The sequence below is a fragment of the Myotis brandtii genome, unplaced genomic scaffold, assembly GCF_000412655.1.
Source record: "Myotis brandtii unplaced genomic scaffold, ASM41265v1 scaffold8, whole genome shotgun sequence".
Classification (NCBI taxonomy): Eukaryota; Metazoa; Chordata; class Mammalia; order Chiroptera; family Vespertilionidae; genus Myotis; species Myotis brandtii.
In genome coordinates, this window is record NW_005371219.1 from 8,870,943 (window position 1) to 8,897,946 (window position 27,004).

Here is a 27,004-nt window from a genome sequence, read left to right on the forward strand (position 1 = left end):
ACCGTCCTGGTCACCCCTCACGGCCCCCCGCCCCACCGGCCTGGTTGCCTCATGCAGCCTGCTGTTCAGTCGTTTGGTCGTCCCTCACTAACCCCCTTGCCGGCCTGGTCGTAGGCAGCCATCTTGTGAGGGTGTGGTAGTCAATTTGCATATTACCTCTTTATTATATAGGACTAGAGGCCCAGTGCACGAATTTGTGCACAGGTGGGGTCCGGCCAGCCCACCCCAATGAGGGCCAATCAGGCTGGCTGGCGGGGGGAGAGAGGCCCCAGGAGGTTGGCCAGCTGGCCCGCCCCTGATCAGGGGGAGGGCAAGCCTGGGGGAGGGGCCGCGGGCGGTTGGGAGGAGCCGATCAGGGCCCCGATCAGGCCAGTTGGCCTCCCCAGTGCGTGTCATAGCGACCGATTGTTCTGGTCATTCCAGTCTCTTGGCTTTTATATATATAGATGCTACTATGAAGGATCTTCTATATGTCTTTGTCTCACATATACACATTGGTGTTGAGTACATATCTAGGATGGAATTATTGTGTAATAGGATATATGTATGTTCAGCATTAATAGATATTGGCAATCATCTTTCAAGAGTGGGTATACTGATTTGCACTCTCAACAGCAATGCATGAGAGTTTTAGTTGATCCATATCCTCCTCAGCTCTTGGTATGATCAGTTTTATTCATTTTAGACATTCTGTTTGTGTACTGGTATCTTATTATGATTTTAAATTTTATTTTCCTGCTGACTGAGATTAAATAACTTCTAACATGTTTATGGACCACTTGGATATTTTCTTTGGTTTAGTGCCTGTTTACAGTTTTGCTTATTTTTCTATTAGGCTGTTTTTTAATATATATGTATATATGGGATTCTTTATATATTGTGAATATTTGCCTTTTGTGGAACATGCATTATGAATGTCATCTCTCTTTTTATTATTTTGAAAGATGTCTTTTAATCAGCAGAAATTCTTAACTTTAATAGAGCCTATTTAATCAACCTTTTTCTTTATGGTTAGTGTTTTTAGTTTAAGAAATATTGGCCTACCCAAAATCATAAATATATTCTCCTAGGCTTTTTTCTACAAGCTCTATTGTTCTACATGTCACATTTAGATCAACAATCCATCTAGAACTGACTTTTGTGAGTGGTGTGAAGTAAAAAATCCATATACATTTTTTCCCATAAGACTACTTTTCTTCACTGCTCTACATTGTTATCTTTGTTGTTATGGACTCAATACTTGAGTCTCTTCAAAATTCATGTGTTGAAGCCCTAAGTCTTATTGTGATGCTATTTGGAGATGAGGCCTTTGAGAGTTAACTAGGGTTAGATGAGATCATGAGGATAGAGATCTGGTCCAATGGGATAGAGCCCTTATAAGAAGAAACACCCAAGAACTAACTCTCTCTCTCTCTCTCTCTCTCTCTCTCCTCTCTCTCCCCACACACACACACACACACACACACACACACACACACACACACACACACATACACACACACACACACACATGAGGACACAGGGAGAAGGTGGCCATCTGCAACCCACAGAGAAAATCCAAACACCAACCCCAATGACCTTGATCTTGGACTTACATTCTTCAGAATTGTGAGAAAATAAATTTTGGTTATTTAAGCCGTCCAGGCTATGGTATTTTGTTGTGATAACCCAAACTAATACATTTATCATAAATCAAGTATCTGTTTAGATTAGTTTCTGAAGTCCACTGCAATGATTTATATGTATATCCTTGAATCATTATTTCACTGCTTCTTTTTAATGCAATGGAAATCATTTATTATTGCTCATGTTTTCCGTAGGACAGATATTTGGGAGTGGTTTGGAGCACTTTTGGCTAAGGGCTGCTCATGAGGTTTCAGCCAAATGTCTTTTTTGGAAGTCATATGCCCTTGACTGGAATTGAACCCAGGACTCTTGAGTCAAACCAGCTAGGGCTATATTAATTATTTTTAAAGGCTAATTTAAAGTATGGTCAAAAGAGGAGTAACAACAGCATCAACAATTAACACTAATAGTAAAATAAAATTATTTAATTATTAATTAATTGTTATAGTCTTATAACAATTATTGAGGTCTGGCAGTATAAATCTTCCAGTTTTGTTTTTCATTTTCATCTATTTGTCTTGCCTATTCTTGCCCCTTTGCATCTCCATGTAAATTTTAGAAACAGCATTTTAATTTCCACAAAATTTTATGCTGAGATTTTTATAGCATTAAATTATGAATCAATTTAGAAAGAATCTGCCTTTTTAGGGTATTTAGTCTCCAATCCATAAACATGGTGTGTCCCTCCACTGATTTAGGTCTTCTTTTATTTCTCTCAGCAATGTTTATAGTTCTCTGTGTAACAATCTTGCACATATTTTTGTTAGATTTTTTTCCCCTCTGGATATTTGACAGTTTGATGATATTTTAAATGGAATTTGGCCCAGCTGGCATGGCTCAGTGGTTGAGTGCTGACCTCTGAAGGCTTATCTTGGGCTGGAAAATCCACTTCTAAATGGTTCAACCAAAGGCTATCAAGTTGGTGCTGGCTGTTGGTGGGAGGCCTCAGCCCCTGTCCACATGGGGCTCTTCACAGGACTGCTTGAGTTTCCTTAGGCTCCCCTGAGACTGAGCAATCTGAGATGACTAGGCAGAAACTGCATTAACCTTTTATGGCAGCCTGAGAAGTTCATCCCCCAGACCATTCCTGATTCAATGTAGGAGGAGACCAGCAGGACGGCAGAACCACTGGGGGCCATCTGAGAAGCAGGCTACCATAATTTCATTTACCTGAAGACCAAAAATAGGCAAAATAAACTGTATTTCTTGGAGGGAGGGGCACTTAGGTGTTAAAACTGTATAAGAAAAGAAGGCAATGATTACCATAAAAGTGGTTACCTCTTTGAGGAAAGAAGCTGAGTTGACAAAGATCATTATTTGTAAAAGAATGGATTTATGTTTTTTCCGACATGTAATATATTTCATGATTGCAGTTTCCTTTTTAAAATTTAAAACAAAAGAGAACTGACATGACAAACAGAAAGTATTATTTCTCTTTCATACCTCAAATATATACATATTAATTATTTTATATATATACTAGAGGCCCGGTGCACAAAAACTTGATCTTCATTGGGGGGCATGCAGGAGACGGCCAATCAATGATTCTCTCTCATCATTGATGTTTCAATCTCTCTCTTCCTTTCCCTTCCTCTCTAAAATCAATTTAAAAACGTATACTTTTAAAAACAGCTTTTAAAAAAATAAAATAAATGGAATTTGTAGATATTTTTAAGTTTTGCTTTTAATTTTTTTGTGATTGGTATATAGAAACATAATGGATTTGGGGGTATCAACTGTGTTAGAGACCTTGATTAATGCACTCATTAAACATAATAGGCATATCTCATTTTAGTGTGCTTCATTTTATTGTGCTTTGCAGATATGGCATTTTCATCAATATCTAGGCAAGACCCACCACTAGCAATACAGTATTTTTAATTTAAGATATGTACTTTTTAAATACATAATGCTATTGCACACTCAGAATACAGAATAATATAAACTTTTATATGCACTGAGAAACCAAAAATTTCGTGTGACTTGCTTTATTACAATACTCATTTTAGTGTGGTGGTCTGGAACCAAAACCACAAAATCTCTGATGTTTGCCTATACATTGGTGGAGGAGGCATTCTGTTCTAAACAAAATGTCATTTCTACCTTTCAAATCTTATATTTTTTTTGTTTCCTTTTCTTGCCTTATTACATTATCTATGTAATTGGACAAAATTAAATAGAAGTGGTGAAAAAAAAATTATGTCAGGAGAGACCAAGATGGCGGCATAGGTAAACACCGCAGACTGCTGCCGCAAACAACCACTTCAAAAATACAACTAAAAGACGGAACTCTAAAATCAATTTAAAAACGTATACTTTTAAAAACAGCTTTTAAAAAAATAAAATAAATGGAATTTGTAGATATTTTTAAGTTTTGCTTTTAATTTTTTTGTGATTGGTATATAGAAACATAATGGATTTGGGGGTATCAACTGTGTTAGAGACCTTGATTAATGCACTCATTAAACATAATAGGCATATCTCATTTTAGTGTGCTTCATTTTATTGTGCTTTGCAGATATGGCATTTTCATCAATATCTAGGCAAGACCCACCACTAGCAATACAGTATTTTTAATTTAAGATATGTACTTTTTAAATACATAATGCTATTGCACACTCAGAATACAGAATAATATAAACTTTTATATGCACTGAGAAACCAAAAATTTCGTGTGACTTGCTTTATTACAATACTCATTTTAGTGTGGTGGTCTGGAACCAAAACCACAAAATCTCTGATGTTTGCCTATACATTGGTGGAGGAGGCATTCTGTTCTAAACAAAATGTCATTTCTACCTTTCAAATCTTATATTTTTTTGTTTCCTTTTCTTGCCTTATTACATTATCTATGTAATTGGACAAAATTAAATAGAAGTGGTGATAGTAGTCATCTTTATTTCATTCTTGATCTCAAGAGAAAAGTTTTCAATATTTAACATTAAGTATAATGTTTGTTGTAAGTTTTTTGTGGCTACTTTTTGTCATATTTAGGAAGTTTCATTCTATTCCTACTTTGCCAAAAGTTTTTTTATTATTTATTGTGTTAAATTTTACCCAATTATGTTTCTGCATCTATTAAGAATATTGTATGAGGTTTTATTTTATTCTGTTAATGTGGTTAATTATATTGACTGATTTTTACATTTTAAGTCAACCTTGCATTCCTAAAAAAAACTCCTAGCCATGATGTAATATCCTGTTGTACATATATCACTGGTTTTAGTTCGCTATGATTATGTTCACAATTTTTTAATCAGTGTTCATGATAAATAGAAGTTTACCATTTTAATGTAACCCAATTACATTAAATTATTATTTTCCTTACGTCTAATGCCCTTGTCATGTGATGGGATCTTTTTTCCTTCAGTGTTTAGAATTTACTACTGAAGCTGTCTGGGTCTAGAATATTCTTTGTAAAAAATACTTAATTATTTAATTTCTTTAATAGATGTAGGACTATTCAAGTTTTCTATTTCTTCCTGTTCTTGTTTTGGTGAATTAAATTAGACATAATGTGACTTCTCTTTTGCAGAAATTCCCATAATTACTCGCAATGATCATTACTTATGTGTAGCAAATGATTTGGTCTAATAACGTATGTGTGATATAATCTTTTTTATTCACTCACATTTCACATTTTTGGTACTTTTCATAAATTCTAAAGCTATTATTTCAAGTTATTCACTCAGAGTAAAAATTAACAATCATTGAAAGCTGGCCTAAGTAGCATAAATCTTTCATCTTGGCTGCCATAACTACACACACAGCTGAGTTTGCTTTAAATATGCTCAATCGATTAACAAGTACATATTATGGCATATTAAAATAGATCCTTTCAAATCATAAAATCAGGTGGGAAATTCACCATACAAGTCATAAATTGGGATTTAATAAATGTAGGAAAATTACAGATTACCTAAACTAAATACATTTTTCAGACAAAGAAACTGAGGCTCACAGAGGCTAAGTGACTTCTCTAAGATTATACGACCAGTAAATGGCAGAGCTGACATTAACAACCCAGGCCTCCTGGTTCTTGCCCTAGCAATCTTTCCATTCAAACTACACATTCCATTTGGCATGAAGAATGACTAAGCATACTGAAATCTGGTCCACAATTCTTTAAGACCCCCTAATAACAGGAACCATGTCATAGTAAATAACATTTTTAGGCTTTTGTGTCTTTTTAATCACTTTGAATTTTAAATGACTATCTTCTAGCCTATATTGTGTTTCAGAACCCATTTCTCAACTGTACAAATACAGCAAGTCTTATCTGCCTAAAGACCTTCTGCTACTCCACTTTCCTCGCCTTTCTACCCACACCATGCACTGTCCAAATGCTGCTAAAATTATATTAACTTTCTAAAGTATAGCTGATTATATTCCAGCTATACTCTAGGTTCTTGGTGCTCAGGGATAATGATAATAGATATTTATATTATCTGGTGCAATGTGAAAAACATTCAGTAAATACGTAAGTGACTGAAAGACTGACATAGCATTTGGATAACCTGGTGGTTATAAGTGTGGGTTAAGGAGACATCATGCCTAGGTTCACATACCAGCTCTGCCACTTATTACCCGTGTGGCCTCCGGTACGTCGCTTAGCTTTTCTGGGTCTCAGTTCCTCAGATGTAAAACAAGGTGAATAACAGCACCCACATAGAGTTGTTAAAGAAAATAAAAAGTCAAATGAGATAATCTGTTTAAACAACACCTGCCTCATAATAAGTGCTCAAAAATATTAGCTGTGATGAGATTATATCATTACTGTTATTAACTACTCTTGTCCTGCCATTCACCATCATTCCTCCTGTCCTTGTCCTAAATGACTTGGAAAACTCCAAATCTGAGGGTTCAGTGAACCTCTTCTTTGAGAAATGTATCTGCTACATAAATAGTAAGTCATCCAAATCCCATTAACTCTAGGTAATTTTATTTAATAATCATATTTTAAAAGTTGGACACACAAATAAGTGGCAAAGCAATTTTGATTAAATCCTGTTTTCTCAATGGCTACTTGGAATACAGCATGCATATGCAAGCCCTAAGAATATTGAATAACAGATAAAATAAATAATGGTCATAATGCAAACCACATTCTGATTCCCATTTCCCTGCAAGTATGATTCCATGTAAGAATTATAAGAGCCAAAAAGTAACATGCTTATTAACTGTGGGTTACTCAGCTTTATACATAGAGCTTAGCAGATCACGTGAATGTTTCCACATTCTCAGCTAAGCTAATGGTTCCTTAGAGCCCCGTTCCTATAACCTCTTAAGAATTTCAAGATTTGCCTGAAAAAATATATCATATTTCCATGACCATGCCTGAACACATATTTGGAACGCTCACTGAAAGCAAACTATCCTGGAGGACAGGAAATGGTCATTGTTTTCAAAGAAAGGCAAGACGCTCCTGCACACAGGAAATCAAGCCGGTCTCAGGGGCTTGATCTCATCTCCCTCCACACAAACCTGCATGTCCTGTGTGGGCCCTGCCCTCCACCTCACACGTAGGAACATGGTGGGGAATAAGAATATGATCATTTACCATTTAAGGTCAAAGACGTTTTATTCAAAACTGCCACACAAATGCATCCAGAGGAATATATTCCCTCCTTCTTTCACATTTCATTTCATTTAAAAGTAATCAGGGACTTAGAGGGATTCTGGGCTTACAACAGGCAACTTGTAAGCCTCTGGGAAAACCTGTCCAAAGACTCAGATCTAAAATGCCGTTTCCTAGATACACTGTTTTCTGCAGCAGGGCTCGGTAAAACTTTCATTAGAAAGTTGCTGCATTTCATTTTTTCCTCGTGAAAAAGAAAGTAATGACTCTGATAGTTTTATTGATTTTTTATTTAATTCTTGGGAGCAAAACGCTGTTATAGGGCAAGTCTGAGATTGAGATATAAAAATCCTGGTTCGAGTCCCAGCTGGTTACTTTGACCAGAGATAGACAAAGTGGGGAGACCCAAACCTGCCCAACCACTGCAGAGGACTGATGGCAGATCAATGGAGCCGAGCGCTATTTCACTTGTAAAGCAGCAAAGACCAATGTACTAGTAAGGTCCTTATTTTGAGTGTCTTTACTTCAATAGTCAAACTTGCAGGGGAGTAGGGCAGGCCTAGTATTTTGATGGAGACTCACTATAACTCGGTTCATGCAGAAAAGCCCTTTACTGGCACAGTTCTCTTTGAATGAAGTCCCAAAGGCTTGGATTCATATTAAAATCTCTAATATGAGAAGAATTACAGCAAGGTTACAATATAATTAACCTGAGTTATCTTTCAAACTCTTGCTGATAGGTAGCCTGCCACTTCAGACTATGCTCATGCTGTGATTTTTAAAATTAGCAAAGAATGAGTTTTCATATTCATTCAAACTAAAAGAATAAATGAATCTTTGCATAAAAAGGTGACGGTTAATACTTTCAATTATTTTCTAATATTATTCTTATAACAGTGTTTTTTTTTTAATGACTGCTCTGTATGGCAAAGCCTTATTCTGTCGACCTCCTAGAGTCTGCAAAAAAGTCTGTGATTCTTATTTAAGGATTATGATGAGTCCCTTCACTGCTTGGAGAGTGAAAAAAAAAAAGAGCGAAATCAGGGCTATTATCCTGTGTTTATAACAAGTCTATTACCATAGTAACAACTGTGATGTCACAAACCCAATACCAAGGGCCAAATTCTGTCTCTGAGTGGGGCAGGGCAGCTTAGCCTCGGAAATCGGGTAAAATCGGATGCAAACATGTGTGGCCAAAGGAGGGTCAATGCTTGTGGTGATCACCAAAGCACAGGGAGTTCCCCTTCTCTAAAGAAAAAGGGGGCAGGAACAGAAAAGCAGATCTGCAGGCACAGAAGTAAGCTACACCCACACTTCTGTATGCAGCTGTGCAAAAGGAGAGTGGAAATCCAAGAGCATGTGGTATCACCATGTTCCCAATCACGAGTATTCCACTGGGCCCACAGCCTGCCAAACGTGGATGGGGTCCAGTGGTCAGCCTGAGTACATGAAACACGCTCTGGAACCAGCGCCTGACCAGACAGAGCCCTCTGGTACCTCAGAGAAGCAGCAGCTTGCCTCATGATGGAAATCACTTTCAAACCAAACTGGGGTTTCACCCCTACTAGGTCACCCCAGTTCACAGAACCACTGATTCTCAGGGTGAGAGGACTCATCAGGTCTTCCAAAAGATGTGGACTTTTAAAAACTAGCCTTTTGCAGGAATAAATTGTATCCCCTGTCACTGGGGAAGTAGCAGATTAATAAGTATTCTTGCTAGAAGCGCAACTCTGTGTTAAAAAGTATTGGATTAGGAGTCAGAAGACCTTAGTACTACACTCGTCTTGGCTCAAGTACTTAGAAATCACGTGACCTTGATAAAGCCATTTAACCAATTTGAGCTTCAGTTTTTTATTTAATATTACCAAACATGCTAATTCCCAGGGTTACTGTAAAGATCAAATTAAATAAAATAGCAAGTATCAATGAGTTTCATAAACTGTAGAGGATTTAATACAAACATAGGTACTATTACTAACATTTTCACATGGCCAGTTCACAGTACAACAATAATTCGAACACTAATCATTATTTTCTTTCCAGGAATCCAAAGCACACATCGGATCCCCATCTTTCCTCTCCTGAGAGGTGGACACTTGCGTGATACAGTCAACTCTAAATTATTCGGGGGCTGATTATCGAGGGGCCTGTTGCTTCTAGACAATCTACCATTTCTTAGTTCCCCCTCAGGAATGCCATGTTAACCTACAGATGGCTATAAAACTCTCAGTGCGAGTGCCTCGACTCTATTATCCTGAATAACAACTCTGATAAAAGTTTTAGCAAAAGAAAGAATTGAAATGATTAACTAGACAGAAGTCTTTGGATAATTTGTGGACTTTACTTATCCACAGAGAATTACTCACATAACTGCCTGAGAGACTATGGTCAAGGTCAGACAGGTTGGGACTCATTCAACAACAAGGTAGCCTGTGCTGTCTTATAAATGGGCAACAGGAATTTGAATAGTATTCATTTATTCAACAAATGTTGGTGGAACACCCACTATTTGTCAGAGCTCACCACATACCTTGAAAACCCCACTATTTCCTGGCCCTTGTTACTGTCCCTTATGCTATCCACAGAGGACTTTGGCAAAGCTCACAGCCTGACTCTTAGAAACACTATTCACCTTCCAGTTATCATGAGACTTTTACCAACCTGATGCAAGGGTTACCAAACTATGTCCCTGGCCAAATCCTGCTCACTGCCTTTTTTAATATAAAGTTTTATTGGAACCCAGCCATGACCATCTGTTTATGTATCATCCATGGCCGCTCTCCTGCGACCATAGCAGAGTTCAGCAGTTGTGATAGGGACAGTACAACTCCAAAGCCCAAATTCCTACCTGGCCCTATACAGAAAAAGGTTGCTAAGCCCTGAATTAGATCATATGACTAAGTGAAAATTCATCTCTCCTGTACATTTCTGCTTAGGAACGAATAGGTTAGGTCCTTGAAAGCAGAGAACCTTTCTGTATCTTTGTCTTTTCCTATAGAACCCAGGAGTAGGATCGAGTCGGGTTGAGAGCAGATACAGAAAATTAAACACGTCCTTCCCTACATTTTGCTTTGAACAGATGAGCGCCTTCGAGTCGCATGGAAGACAGCATAAAACCACTGGTGTTGGGTTACTCTGGCTTGTAATTCCTCAGAGTTCCAACGTCTAAGACTTCCAAGCCTCAGTTTTTGGCCTCTATCCCTTTGCATATTTATTTCCTGATCTGATGTGGAATTAGAATTAAATAGGAGCTGTGTGCTTGAATTCCACGTGGCTGGCTCAGCAGGAAACTCCAGGGCAGGTTTTTTGGCATGCCAAACTCATGTTAGCCTCAGCTATGCTAATTTCTAAAGCTGTTTGCTTTTGCTCAAATAAATCTTAGAAGGGAATTTGCATTTGGATGCACACCTTTCATGCACAAATTATGTGCATGATAACTCTAGGGCTGACTGAAAACTGAAAAAGGGAAAAAATTAAATGGCTTTTGTTTGGCAGGCACCATGTTAAGGAGCTTTGCATACATTTTCTCAACTCAGGGACACAGCAAATCCCCTGGCATGGAACTGCGATCCCCATTTTACAGATGGGGAAACTGAGAAGAAGAGAGTTTATGTAATTAGTCCATGTTCACAAAGCTGGTAAGCGACAAAGCTTAAATTTGAACCCAAGCTGCCTAAGTCTGAAAGCTGTGTTCTTTTCACTGAGTCGCACTGCCATAATGATACCCTCATCACCATCATCACTCACCTAAGCCACTGGACATCCATTCAAGCATGAACCTTACATTTATAAAATTAGTCACCCCTCTTCTTTTTAGTTGGCCTATGCAAACTGGGTCTTGCAAAAGGCCATTTAACTTCTTCTTCAAAGTTCCTTCTTCTAAACCCACTTAAGAAACAACCTAGATTACCCATCTCTGCCATAGAGTTCTTTCTAATTCCTAGAAAGGTCTTTGAGAGCCTCACAAAACTGCCCATTCCTTTAGAAACCCATAGAGGAGACCTGGCCCTCAAGACTACCAACCAGGCTTACTTCTTTTCTTGCTAACCAGTCAGTGTAGATCTTATTTTAAAAATTATTTTATTTTTATTTCAAACAGATGATTTCAGAGAAGGAAAATACGTTTTTGTAGCCAGTGGCAGAAAAAATTTATTGTAGGTTGAAAGTTTACAGCCTAGGCCAGTGGTCGGCAAACTCATTAGTCAACAGAGCCAAATATCAACAGCACAATGATTGAAATTTCTTTTGAGAGCCAAATTTTTTAAACTTAAACTATATAGGTAGGTACATTGTTATTAACTTAATTAGGGTACTCCTAAGGCTTAGGAAGAGCCACACTCAAGGGGCCAAAGAGCCGCATGTGGCTCGCGAGCCGCAGTTTGCCGACCACGGGCCTAGGCAATAAATTGGAGCTTTTGCTTAAAATAGTAATACTACTTTAAAGAATACATGCACTAACATTTCTTATCTATGAAGTTTCTAAAAGTTTTTCCAAAATTAACTCGAGCTTGATCATTATTTTTAAGATAGTTAAAACAACTTTCTATGAGTCATTATTGTTAGAAACCCCAGTCATGACTTACCTGCTGGTGGCTTTATGAAAGGTGGTGGAATTAAAGGTACAATAATGGGCACATTGCCATGATCCTTTGACCCTGCAGGTGAGTCACTGAGTCCATTTCCTGTGGCAAGCCCCGAATAGCCTGTGCTTATATTGTATGGTGAAATAACACTGTCCTCGGGTAATTTTGGTTTTGGCAAAGAATTTTCTGTAAAAGAAAAGAAATCACATTCAGCATGACAAAAGAACTTTATTTCCCTTATGACCGCATTTTCTCTAGTAAAATAGCTCTGTAGCAAAACATATTTTCCTAGCAAACCTTTAAACACTTTACCAGAACTCTACAAACCATCCAGGACCTGTTCAGGCTTGTTGCCATAAATTTCCAATGGGCTCCTTTATAATTTGCCCTGCTATGATAGCTAACATCCCAATTGCATCATGATGATGAATTTTAGCACTGTAAAAGCCCATAGAAAATTGAGAGGCAATTAACCTTTTCCATGTACAAAGTGATGTATAGCAGGCATCACTCTCTGTCTACCGGGGGAAAGCTGAAAAAGTGCCCCACCCACCCAGCACTGTAACTAGGTTCCAGTGTATTATAAACTTGGTCCATAATATAATCAAAAGAAAAACAAATGATTAGGAACAAAACTGTTGTTGCACAGGATAGAACCATTAAATTAACTCATTAATATCAATTAAAAATGAACAAGAATAAAAATAAAGAAAACTTACAATAATATGAATTTTATAATTTGTGAATTTTATCTTTGCATGTCAATCATTTAAAAAACAAACAAACACCTTAACCATAGAAAACAACTTTGTCCCTTTAGTCGCATATCCTGGTACTCCTGTTCCACAGAGGGAAAGATTATTACCTAGACCAAGTATTTTATGAGATATTAGTTTATAGAATATGCACTCATAACTTGTATTTTTCATTTACAAGTGAAATTGATACTATTGCCATAACGTGATGTGTACAATTTCATAGAAAGCTTAACATAAAATTTGTCACGTACATTCAATTCCACATGCCTGCAGGACAGCTCATTTATAGTTCGTGGCTTGGCATATAATAAGGAAAAGTGCTATTTTAGAGACTGGAAACAAAATGCATGAACAGGTAGTTTATGCCAATAGACTCGGAATGCAATGCAAATACTAATCAAATTGCCAATGACAACACACAATTAGTTTTACCCACATTTTATTAAAGTTCCTCAAATTGCTTCTTCACATATTCCTCTTCTTTTCCTGGACATTGCTTCCAAATTTAGGTTCATAAGTTCAGTATCCATAAAACACCTCCTGATGGTCCTAAGCTCCCTCATGATGAGACATCTGGTTCTGCTACCACCAGCAGAATCAGTGTTAATTCAACTCTGTCAAGCCTCTAATTTCCACTCTTTGGCTGGGCTTTAAGGAACTTCTTATAGAATAATACACGATCCAACCATCTACTATGTTCTTACTCTTCTATCTACCCTACCCACAGGTATTGGGGATGTGGGAAGGATAAAAACTTCAAACACGAAACAGAAATAGGGCTTTCCTTTAGAATTCCCACCAAAAAAATGGGGTGGGGGGGGTCGGGGGAATTACCAAAGTAACCATCATACTCTCTTGCATCTGAAAATCTAAACCTAGCATCTCACATCACAGAAAGCACCAGACTCCAACAATTCATATATCAAAGGGCTTAGAAAAGCAGGAGAAGTTAGCAAACATTATCCCTCTCTATACATTTGTGGGCAGGACTAGAGCACTCAAGGTTCCTAGCCCTTGTCTAGCTAGCTCTTCCGCTGCTGGAAGGAGATCAAGCTGTGTCTACCTTTGTTTTATGTTGTGCTCTTACATTCCGTGGAATTCTGCTTATGGGAAAACACCACTGGGGATGTGCGTGTAAATCAACCATTGGCATAATCAACAAAATGAGTCCCAAAGCAGCTCAATTCTGGCAAGTTGAGATAGTTAATCCTTCTTGGCATGAGCACAGGCACATTAAATGTCATTACCTTTGAGAACAGAAATGTGCTGCCGGCTCTCTCCATCTGTAGGGTAGCTCCTGAATTCAATATCTTCACCATCTTTCAATTCAACCTTATCATAGCCATACCAGCCAAGGAGTTCATTCATGGTGTTTTCTGCAAAGTTCTGAAAGAGAAGCATAAGCTACTTATTTATATAATTAATAACTATTTGAAAAGAATGCATAAGTCAAATTCCATTTGCACTACCCGTTTACTACCAGCCTCTACCCACCTCCCCTAGGGGCATGTTCATTTTTCAAATCCTGTTCAAAATTGTAATGCATTTAAATCTCAGGATGACACGTCAAATTATGACAGGCCTTCAGACATTTGCAATTTAAAGATAATAAGAAAAAGGGCATTAATTTTGCTTACAAACAAACACAATTTTAGCATCTTCCTCTGCAAAGTGTATACCACACTAATACAAAAATATTAAAAGGTATAGCACAAAAACAGCTAAAAATTTTTTTGAAAATGAAAACAACTAATTGACCTTTTGTGGCTCAGATTAATGTAAGTTAGAATTGCTTTCGAATTCATCTCAGATAAAGCAAAACCTCAGCAAAGAAATTATTTAATTGTCAACACTACCACACAGAAAGCTAAATAGGCTACAAGGTTCTCCGTTTATTTTAATGAATGAAGAAAAATTTTATTAATAGTACCACTGAGTGACAAGGGTTTCCCTTTTTTACTTTCCCTTTTCAAGAGTATTCTTTAAAAATAAATGCATAATTTGCTTTATCAATTTCATTAGTGACAGATTCATCCTCCATGAAATCAAAGGACACGGTGATTGTCTTTTGACATGTAATATGAAAGTACCAAATAACTTTAACATTTCGAGTCAACCCAAATTTTGGATAATGTATGAAAACTTTCTGAGTTATAAATTAATATCTAAATATAAGGTGCTGTTGTTAGTATAGAGATCAAACTGTGAAAATAATGGATCTACTTGGACAGATTTAAAGCCTTCATATCAGGTGACTATGTTTTATGAATTTGTCAACTGCTAGATCTGGAAGCAAGATGTGAGACTGTGTTTGTTAATGATCTTAATGGGCCTTAAAGAATCTCTATCCAGGGAAATAGAGAGATATTGGTTGATGGGTACAAACTTCCAGTTATAAGATTTAAAAGTTTGGGGATATAATTTACAGCATAATGATTATAGCTAATAATACTGTTTCACATACTTGAATATCGCTAAGAGAGTAGATCTTACATGTTCTGACCACAAAAAGAAATGTTAAACTATGTGACAGATGGAGGTAGTAGCTTATGTTATAGTGGTAATAATTTTGAAATACATAAATGTATTAAATCAACCCCTGTACACCTTAAACTTACACAGTTATGTGTCAATTATAACTCAATAAAGCTGGAAAACATTTTTAAAATAAGAAGAAGGAATCTACATTACAGAATAAGAGTTTAATAAATGTTTATTGAATGAATTTTTAAAAGCATCTCCATATGACAAGGCAGCCTGAGCCTCCTAGTCTGAGCTAGAAATCTGTATATTCTAACCTCTGTCTTTTCAAAGTCATTTCTCATTCTCCCTAGAAGCTATCATTTCTGCATTACACAGGGATGTATAATTTATATACCTGAAACAAAGAACCCAGGTTAAACCAAAGTGCTCATAGGCTCAATGTGTGAGTTCCATGTTCTCTTAAATTTCACAACTGGGCCCTGACCGGTTTGGCTCAGTGGATAGAGTGTCAGCCTGCGGACCGAAGGATCCCGGGTTCGATTCCAGTCAGGGGCATGTACCTTGGTTACGGGCATATCCCCAGTGGGGGGTGTGCAGGAGGCAGCTAATCGATGTTCCTCTCTCATTGATGTTTCTAACTCTCTATCCCTCTCCCTTCCTCGCTGTAAAAAAATCAATAAAATATATTTTTTTAAAAATTTTCACAACTGGATTTCAGCAGAGGTTGCATTATTTTTTTAAAAAAATGATATTACACTACTGAGTCCACAAAAACAAACCTGGCATTTCAAACCACCCACAGGATGCTAGATTTTTTTGCTTTCGTACTCACTTAAGCTTAGAGCTCCAACTGGGTCAACCTGTGATGGTACAGTGCACAAGCAATTAAAAAAAATCTAGCCAGATTGATTCAGGGTTACCATCCGTGAGGCCAACAGTCATCCATATCAAGCTCTAGTGAGGCATTTATTCTCGCTGATGGCTGGTCATGTCCACATTAAATAGACATTCCTTTCATGAATGCACAAAGATGATATGATCGATATGTATAATAAGCTCAGCAACTTCTGGAATACCACTGAGGAGGACTCAGCTAAATGCTGCTCTGCTCAATCAAAAGTGATCTCTTTAATGAGGCATCAGTCTCCCCTAACACCCAATTTCTTTCACTGAGCTCAGTGCCTGGACTGGAGAATGACAGTCCCTAAGCACACAGACCCAGGTCCTCCATTAGTGGTCTGACGGCAGAAATCTCCAAGGATAAGGATTACACCTTGCATCAAAAAAACAATTCCAACAGTTTTAAAAGCCAAGTTCAAGCCATCCTATTGGTCTATGTGGGCTATTTGCCCCAAGCTCTCAGAGAACTGTGCCAAGACAGAAAATCTTCTGCATAGTAACTCCTGGCCACCATATCCAATTTTTTAGACCATTTGTATCTGGGCACCTCTCTCTCCAGTTCTGCCGAACCTCTGAAGTGACACAAAGGCTACAGATGCATAATTCATGGAGCAACCTCCCAGTCAGCATATAGATGTGTTTGTTTTAGTTGAGCTGCAAATCCATTCAGTCTTTCAGAACCAATCCCAGGGATGAAATCCAGAAGTTTCACACATTTAGATACAAACTAAAACCTCTACTGGATTATTAACACCAAATTCATATTATTTGGGCATCTTAACTGTATCATTTAGTTTATGGTTTGTGCTGAACACTCAGAAACTTCGTGAATCAATATGAACCATGATATTCAAGTTACTATAAATATCAGTGAAAATACACTCTAAAACAGTGATGGTGAACCTATGACACGCGTGTCAGAGGTGACACGCGAACTCATTTTTTTTTGGTTGATTTTTCTTTGTTAAATGGCATTTAAATATATAAAATAAATATCAAAAATATAAATCTTTGTTTTACTATGGTTGCAAATATCAAAAAAATTCTATATGTGACATGGCACCAGAGTTAAGTTAGGGTTTTTCAAAACGCTGACACGCCGAGCTCAAAAGGTTCGCCATCACTGCTCTAAAACATTCCCTTTCTTATCATTGAAAAGAAAATAAACTCCTTAATGTTTCAATATGTGATTTCAAAAGTAGAAAACAAAAGGTTTATAAAGCCTCAAGCCATAAATCTCAAACCTTTCATGACAGGAGGAACAAGACTTTCATTGAAAGAAGAGGAAAACAAACACCAAAGGTTTCTTTTAGTGTAAGCACAAGAAATAAACTATTACCTCTGACTTACACACTATTGTATTAAGAAAGCGGCCCTGCCCTGGCCAGGGGGCTCAATTGGTTGAAGCATTGTCCCATACACCAAAATGTTGTGGGTTCAAAACCCAGGGCACATAACTGGGTTTCCAGTGTGACCCCTAGTCAGGCATGTACAAGAGGCAACCGATAGATGTTTCTCTCCCTTTCTCTCTCTCTTTCTCTCTTCCTTTCTCTCTCTCTCTCTCTCTCCCCCCTCGCCCTTTCTCCCGCTCTCCCTCTCTCCCTCTCTCCCTTTCTTTCTAAAATCAATTAAGACATGTCTTATGGTTGGTTAGAGCATCGTCCCAATAAGCCAAGGTTGGGGGTTTGATCCCTATTCAGGGCATACACAAAAATCAACCAATGAATGCATAAGTAAGTGGAACAATAAATTCTCATTCTTTCTCCCTCCTCTCTCTCTCTCTCTCTCTCTCGCTCTCTCTCTCTCTCTCTCTCTCAACAAAACAAAAAAGAAGAATAAAGAAATAAGGAAAGCAAAGAACCCCAAGGAATAAATAACTGAAAATTTTAAATTTCTAGGTAGAATTTGATGCCAGACATCATATGGACTCATTATGGTGCTAAACCAAAGGAAATGTAATATACTTTTGTAGTTATCATCCAAGAAACATAACATATTCTAGAAGAAATGAATTGAATGTTTATGGCCCATAAGGGGTTTAAGCCCTTCTGCCAGAGAGTTCCAACAGCCATTTTTTCAACATTTTTTGTATTGTTATCCTTTACAAAAAAAAAAAAATTCTATTAAAAGAATTATTCTTTTCCTACATGAGGCTATGTTAGTTATGTTTTTTTAAGGCGAAAAATGAAGGTGATAACAGTTAAAGTACAGAAATTCTGAGGTAAAGATATTCAACAATAAGAGAAGCTACTGTACTAAGGGAGACTATAAACTTTGCTTCCCCCTTAATCTTCACCCACCATTTGCCCTGGAGACTTAGAATAGGAAACTGAAGGAGAGTCTCTGAAAGTCTTTCCAGGCTCTGAGATTTTGTGAAACCAAAGAACTTCTACTTATATGAGAAATGAAATACCTTTTGCAAAGAAATATAATTATAGTGATCACACATCATAAATTTTACTGAACAGCCACTATTTCAGATATTTTATCATTGCTCCCATAAACCATCAAAATGTGCCAGAAATTTCAATATCCTGGCATCTGACTCACATTTTGCAGACTGCCTCTCGCCCTTGGAAGTGGCACAAAAATCCTCTCTCATACCATGTGGTCCAATTTGGGTTTGGAAAATAGGTCACTATAATTATAATGATAATGTCTAACACTCTTATAGCACTTTATAGTGTTTCCACATCCTTTAAAAGTCTCCTGTTCCTTTCAATAACCCTATGAATTAGGTATTTGATTTCCACAATAAACTTTCGGTGAACCTATGTAACATCCTCATTTTACAACAGAAATGAAAGCATCCAGAAGGTAAATGACAGGCGTGAGAGATCACCCAGCAAAGTCAGGATGAAAATACAGACTCTTACACCAGGTCTCTTTCTGTTATAACTTCTGTAAGGTCCAATGTGTCAGCAATCCCAAAGAAGCTACCTTCTTGGACCAAAGAGTTGCAAAGAAATCATCCCATTGGATGTCAATATCACATATATACAGCTTTCAAGCCAGGGCACATCTACCTCTGTTAAAACTTCACTTTCTTTCAGATTTGATCATTGGGCCCTACTCTCCTTAATTATTTGTACTGTTGAAATGGGGGGTGCTCAAATTTTACAATTAAAATTTAACCTTCTCACTTGACAATTTTTTGACATCACATCTGACCCTAATTGCTTTGCACGCCTCTTACTCCCATACCTCTTCCTCACCCTTTACAGTCTCTCTCACCACCAGGACTCCTAAGGTAAGAAGACAACCCTAACATTTAGTCTGAAAGCATAATCTCTTCCCAGAATTAAAAAAAAAAGAATCACAGAAAGATGGTGGAAAGGCAGGAAAATTTACTATTCCTCCACTCCTCTGAGTTCTTTATATACTGGCAAACTTTATTTTTATCAGAACTGAATCCCCAGGACATTAATTAGACACTGTCGTTATTCAACTGGAAGTACTGCAAGTTCAATCTAATGATTTTCAATTGAACATTTTACCAATAAAGAGTTGGCTTCAAGGCACTTTGAAAATAACAATTATTACAAATTCTCAAAATACTTCTGAAGCACAAGTATTTCAAGGTCTTCCAAAAGGACTAATGATTTTATTTTTAAAACAGTAAGCAGATTTTAAAATATACATAAGTATCACTGATTTCTTTCATCCCAGGCCTTGCATAACTGAATGTCAATGTGTTTTCAACTTTGTATCCTATCCTACCCAAGAGAGCAGAAAGCTTTCAAAGAGCTCCCAATGACTCATTGAAATAAAGAAAACGCCATGTCCTCCATCTCCCCACAAACATAATTCTCATTTTCCCTCCAACTTCCAGTTCTTTTTATTTTTAATCCTCACCTGAGGATATCTTTTCATCAATTTTTAGATCATTCACTTGCCTCCTGTGGGAATCCCCATGGGGGTTCGAACTCACAACTTGTGTATGTGCCCTGTCCAGGAATCGAACCCACAACCTTTTGGTGTTATGGGGATGACGTTCCAACCAACTGAACCACCCAGCCAGGGCCCAACTTCCAGTTCTAATAAAAGATGTCATCTATCCCAAATACACTAAAAGTTACTTGAAGGCAAAAACCTTTTAGGTCATTTTATTCCTCACCTAGCACCATGCCTAGCATTTAGAATGTACTCAAGAAATGTGCTAATCTGTTTGAATGCATTCACAAATATTTTAAAAATGTATAAGTACAGAGAAATAATCAAACAAAATTTTAAAAAACTGATTCTAAAAATAAATATTTGCACATTAAAAATGTATAATATCCGGTGTTAATGAGCACTCTCCTAGTATTGGGAATTGAAGTTGATACAACATTTAGAAAAGGTAATTTGAGTCTATGCATTGAAAGTCTTAAAAATGTACATACCCCTTGATTCAGCAATATTATGTCTAGTCATTATAGAAACTAGTCTAAGGAAATAAGTATAAAAATATGCAATGTTCAGGAACACTTATCTCAGTGTTATTTTTCTTAGAAGCATACTATAATGCCAAACAATAATAATTTGGTTAAATACATTATAGCTTAGTCATGGAATGAATAACATAGAATACTATTTTATTAGTAAAATATATTCTGTAGATAAATTTTTACTGCCATAAAAGATATTAACAATATATTAAGTTTTAAAAGGAAGGTTAGTACAATATAAGATCATTTTGTTTTTTAAAAATAACTATATATTATACATAGATAAGGGCACGAAAAGATGTACATCAAAATGTTGACAGTAATTGTGTCTAACATAGAATACTATTTTACTAGTAAAATATATTCTGTAGATAAATTTTTACTGCCATAAAAGATATTAACAATATATTAAGTTTTAAAAGGAAGGTTAGTACAATATAAGATCATTTTGTTTTTTAAAAATAACTATATATTATACATAGATAAGGGCACGAAAAGATGTACATCAAAATGTTGACAGTAATTGTGTCTGGGTGGGAAAATTGTGTTTTTTTTTTTACTTATTTGTATTGCTTATTTTACTATTTCTGTCATGTCCATGTATTATTTTTGTAAAAATAAAAAGTTTTAATTAAAAATTAACAGTCTTCTCATAGACAACCATGTCAGCCAAATTCACAATCCTAATGACAATAGAGGATCTGCCAGCTATATTACTTAACTTCAAAACATTCTGACATACATCATCCAAGAAAGTGGAGCATATGAGAAATACTTTCAAAGGAAAAGGAAACCCCAATCCTGAACAATTTTATAAGGTGGGAAAAAATGTGAATATCTCACTAGCTAAGGTTATTAACAATAGAATTATGGTTGTTTTTGGAAAGTGTTTTATCTCCCTTTTTACCTCCACGTGTACTCACTTCTGAGGTAGATTTCTATTAAGAATCACTGGACTCACTAATTGAGATTCAAATAGGAGGTGGGGAAAGAATCTGCAAAAAAGAGAGAGACCGTTTCTTTTGTAGAAAGTAGGCATTGAACTTGATTAGAAGGCAGCACCTAGCTCTATACCCAGGTCTGGTCTAGGGCTGAATCTAAATCATCTCTGTTAATACAGATCAAGTGGATGGATTTTATTTTATGGTTCTGCCAAGAAGGTGGGAGGTAAAATTTAAACAGTGCAAAAGAAATATTGGAAGAGCCCACTAGAGATTACAAAGTAGTTCCACATTCATGGTCCCACTAGATCAGATGGTATCCTAAGGACCAGCCACTCTCCACAGATGACCCTTAGAGGGTCATGCGCATGCATGAAATAACAAGAGCAGCCAGGTCTGCATTCCTGATGCAGACTTTACCCACTGAGCCCTGCTGGTTGTACCTGAACTGCACCATTTTAGCTTGAAATCCTTTGAAGACGGCCACTGCGCTCCATTTGGATCATTTTGCAGCATTGTTCTCAGCCACAACACAATTGTTACAATGTGATTCTATGAGCAGAGGACACATCACAACACTAGAATCTAACCCCAGCCTCCAGCAGGCCTGGAGAGAAAGTCTGGTTCTCCTACTGATATATTCTGAATTGGATGGTTGTACGTGGTAATTGGCATATGAAACCAAACTTGTGTGCTTCCACATATAAAATCCATGTTGTTTTATTGTCTTCTTGTAACACAGAGCAGACACTTACGTCCTCACATTTTAATCTTTGGCCAGGACATCAATTATCCTAAAAAGGTCAAACAAATGCTGAGAAATTGTGAAGAGCAGCCCTCGGGCTAATATTGTGGCAGGCATGGCAGGTGTGCAGCTGTGTGCAGCTGTGTCCTGTCACAGCTGCAGAACTGCCCTAAAAATCGCCAACACTTGTTACATTGTTTTCCTGACTGTGCCAAAGCCTCTGGTCCTAAAGCAGGACAGAGTTCCACAGCCCTTTGGTTACACAAGAGATATTAACACCCATCAGTCTACACATCCTAAAATATATCAAAATCTCACTCACCCCAGGCTTTCATGTCTGTTTACATGTTTCAACTGGCACCAGCAAAAACAAAGTACTCTAGTTTTTTCTCATTTTAGGAAAATATTCAATAATCTTATTAGCGCGAGAGTGCAAGTGTGGCTGACTTCCCATCCCGCAAGAGGAAGTTTTAGACTTCAGAGATTTTTATATGACCCACCTTCTACTACTTCCAATAATATTTTTCAAAAGAAGTAAAAAGACTTAATAAAAAGAACTCTTCCTTAGAAGATATAAAAAGCCTGGTCCCCCTGACACGACATTATAGTTCCCTCGAACTCCCTTTTTTCAGATAGCCACTTGCACTCACTGATATGTACGCTTTTTGAGGCTCTGTTGGTTTTTTTGGTTTTGTTTTGTTTTGGGGGTTTTTTTTTTTTACTTTCCTTTACAAACTCTGTTGCCTCTTGGTTTCTGGAAGTCTGTCTTTCACACAAGGAGAGTAGGGCTTGGCTTCTCAGAGCGGTGCTTGGCAGGCACAGAGGCAGGAAACGCAGAAGGGAATGAGTCTGTCAGACTCATTTTCTTCTAGTTCAAATGTTTATTTCAGATTTGGGAGGAAGTGGAGTGGTTCCTTTCCATTTCCTCGTCTCTGGAACCTGCGAGTTGTATAAGGCTTGGAGAATCTCTCTCACCACACATCATACTCACAAGTTCACAGATGGAGACTCTTCAGAAAACCTCCAGTTAAACAGAGCAGAATTCACAGCTCTCATGCCCTTCTGGGACCATCTCTCATGGGCTTAGGACTGGAGCATTGAGCTAGAAGACTGAAAGCAATGCAGAGAACAGGGCTGGTGGGCTCAGGAACACCCTATTCCAGCTCCCAAGGGGCAAGGACTGGGACGAATGTTTCGACTGACATTAGTCCCCAGTCCTGCCACGTGGTACACCTGAGGCGGAGAGGTATGACATCATTTGTGAATGCCCCAGTGTGATCTGGTCCTGAGCCCACTTTCTAGGTTCCTGAGACTTACCGGGTCTGACACCAGGATGGCGTTTCAACAGCAAAACTTAAAATATACATGTTTTAGCAGTGAACTGATTTCAACCCATGCTAACTTTTCTAATCCATACTCTGATTTCTCCCCCCCCCCCGCCCTTTTTTTATAAAGCCAAGCTATTTACCTCACTACACTCACCAGCTCAGCTCTGCAACTTGTTTTATCATCTACACAATTGACACAGTTCATTTTTAATGCCAAATGGAGACCATCAGAAACCAAACTAGAAAATCTTGTGGTGAGTTTACTACTAAACTCTAACAGATGTGACTGACTCTAACTGTAGGCATCAGGACTGACGCATAATTTTAGGTACAAATTACTTACTGAGAATATTTATAGACAGAAAACTTCTTCAGCAAAAAAGAAGACCCTAGACATTTAACACAGATTATCTTGTAGTTTAGCAATTGATAAAGTAGCCAAACATTGTAAATGCATTAATTATGGTTTGTTTAGGAAAGTTCCCAGGGCAGAGTGCTTGATCTAATCATGTTGTTTTGCCAAAGAGTTTTAAAAGGTAAAAATCCAACTCAGTATCTTTACTCATAGTATAGATTTTCCAGTTGCATTACTGTTTGATAACCACTGATTATGTTCCCTAAGATCTATGTGCACAAAATACATACCTTTAAGTGAACTCTATTTACACTTACACATCTATATACATTTACACATCCAATAGTAACAAACTAGTTTTTATATTACAACGACCATGCTCTGGATGAACTCCTAAAACAAGTTAACCCTTCCATATGTCAGAATTCCCTCCTAACATGCATTTATTATGATACTCATGAGTTGACAGTATAACGAAGACATATTACATTAGATACAATCACAATATTCAATTTTGAAACCCAAAGTAGTCAAAATATAGATCACATTTTTTTCAAATTTCCTTTGTTGGCCACTAATTAAATAAGGCATACTAATTGCACGTACAGTAATGAGTCTTTTTAATCAATTAAAAAACCCAGGATGAAAGGAGGAAGAAGAAAAGGAAAGATAAAGAGTCATTGCAAAGGTCATAATGAGACAAACATTTCTGCTTGAAGATATTGTCACTAAAGTTACACTATAAGCTAGCTATGCCAAGTCATGTACTTCTCGTACACAAAATTATATTGTATCAAATTTAAATTTGTGACAACTGCCATGTACATTAAATCAGTGATAAGGAATATGTAACTCAATATCTGATCTAGTGAAACAGCAACCAATATTAGCTCCCAGCCACATGAAGACAATCTCCAATGCCATTACTGGTGTCAGCTAAACCTCAGCCAGTTTTTCTTCTCCGGCCGTTTTCAAATAAATTTGTGACTATCTCAATGAGGAAACCTTGAAGGAAGTCTCTATGAGGAGGTAATTTTGTTGCTCGTTCTTGGTGCCCTGCATTGGCTGTACTTAAAATAGACACTTGTACCAATGTCCTTTCTATTACCCGAAGGGGAAAAAAAAATCACATACACTCCAGTCCTTTTTCTTTCAGCTTGCAGAGAGGCAACTTGATCCAACCAGTGTTGAAACCTGAGTAGGTCACTGTACACCATGATAAAATTCCCTAATCCCTGAGCCAAATCTCCCTAAGGGGGGCCTCCTCCTGATCCTCCACTTCCCAGGCTGACTTTTCCATTCGCTCTCTCCTCTTTCCCCCTTTCATTTCCCCTACCTTCAAGCCTTGATATGTGATCCTGGTGGGGGCTCAAGTTTCCGTTTTTACAGCTTAGGCCGTGCTAGCTGTATACATTCCTTTCTTTCTGCCGGGCAGTGATTACTTACCAGGGCTTAGTTTACACTGGTCCAGATGAAAGCCGTTCAGATGAAGGCAAACACAGCCAGGCAGCTCCAGCGGCACCGATATGAAGCTGCACAAGGCCACATTGTGTTCTCGGTGACATTTTGTTGCACATATTTTTATGCAGGGCAACCAACTTGTTATGTTACTCTACACTTCAGATGGAGGGGTAATAATACCATGACGTTTGGGGATGGGTTTTATTGATGTGGTTATTACTCTTAAAAAACGGAAAATTTTTAATGAGTTCGAAATAACCCTTTCACCTTTTGTCTTTGAAAAATCACTTTTAAAATGAGGACTTTTAGTGCTATTATATTAGAGGAATGCCTACTGAACAATTCCACTAGGAATGGGATTTCATGACTCCCTGGCATGGTGTGCTTTGACAAGACTGAAGATTTCGGCCAGGGGTCTCTGACAGACACATTGTTCCAAACCAGAGAGAAAACACCATGCTACAGGCAACTGAACTATTTGCTGGGTGGAACTTTTCATTTACTGCTACTATGGGTTGAAACAATAATGATTAAAACTTCAAATAGGAGGTGGTGATTTAAAAGAAAAATAACATTTTCAAAAAGGAAATTCTGTGCACGGAGGTTAATTCCATACTTAGTCCTGCAGCATTGGCTAAAAACTGTGTAATTTTTCCCTTCACACAATGTTGTTTTTGTTTCTTCCTCACCAGTTCAGACAAACATCTGTTATACTGTAGAAGGACAACTATCTCCCAAACCACGGAGTGCACCCGCAGCCAAAGTCAACAACGCGAGCCCCAAGCATCGAGCACAGTCAGCCTTTATATCCAGCCGGGATAACATTTCACATGTTTTGATTAAAATTAGCTAATTTGTAATTCTAGAACCTATGAAACTTAAAAGCTGCCATCCATATAGATCACATTAGGCAGTGTTTTAAAGGGCCAGTGCACACTCATTTCCTGGTTACTTCACCTCTCTCCTCTTCCTCCACCCCCAATTTAAAATGAAATGGGAAAGTAATCTGGAAACGCAGGAAGGGTAAGTGAGGAAGAATGGTTATGGTAGATTGTTTGAATTCCAGCCCCTTTGGAGGACAACTCCTACTGGTCTCTCTCTCTCTCTCTCTCTCTCTCTCTCTCACTCTTGCTCTTTTTTAAGCTATGATTGGAATCAATGGTGGTTTCCATCCCAAAGAATGGCCCTGATTTCCAAGGCAAATCTTCCTTAACTCTCTTACTTCCCACAGCTGCACCTCATACTTCCAAGCACTAAGTTCCTCACCCAGAAAATAAGAGCCTTAAGTTCAAAATTTGGATTGTGTGGAAATTTCCCGGGGGTGTACATATAGGATATATTATCCATGTGTCCCTCTCTAAGCGTGGGCTTCATACAAGGCACTCTCATAGAATACGTTTGTTCTAAAGAAGAAAACATCAAAATGCGATAAATTCAACTCAGTTGCGTGCCATTTTCATTCAGTTTGTCTTTTAAATACAAACTTAACCAACCTCAGCAAGTCAGCTGGCAGTGTTAAGGAGTCTATGCAGAAGATGGAGACCTAAGACAGCTGCAGGATGAAAACTAAGGTCCCCCTACCCCCCAAATCTGCTACTTGTGTGTAACTCAAAGAAAAATAGGTAAATAAAATAATCTTTTCTAAATCAGGAGAGACTCCTGTAATCACAGAATAAACCCCTCGCCGGGCAAAAGCTGCAACTTCATAGAAAATAAGGGGCTGGGGGGCCCAGGAGGGTCTAGAGCTGCGCGGCGCTCTGGTGCCATCGCTCCAACGGGAACAGCTGGAGCACCAGGCGGCTGCCCCCGCCACCT

At 37.7% G+C, this 27,004-nt stretch overlaps 1 protein-coding gene across 1 annotated transcript in view; it reads right to left on the bottom strand.

Annotated features, from left to right (window-relative positions):
* The window catches only part of SOBP (sine oculis binding protein homolog), a 161,413-nt gene that overhangs the window by 133,332 nt on the left and 1,077 nt on the right, over positions 1-27,004 (bottom strand). The window contains exons 2-3 of the mRNA XM_005883825.2: positions 13,793-13,931; positions 11,788-11,973 (exon numbers count right to left, since the gene is read on the bottom strand). Coding sequence (XP_005883887.1) covers positions 11,788-11,973; positions 13,793-13,931 — 325 coding nt within the window. The remainder of the gene's footprint in view (positions 1-11,787; positions 11,974-13,792; positions 13,932-27,004) is intronic.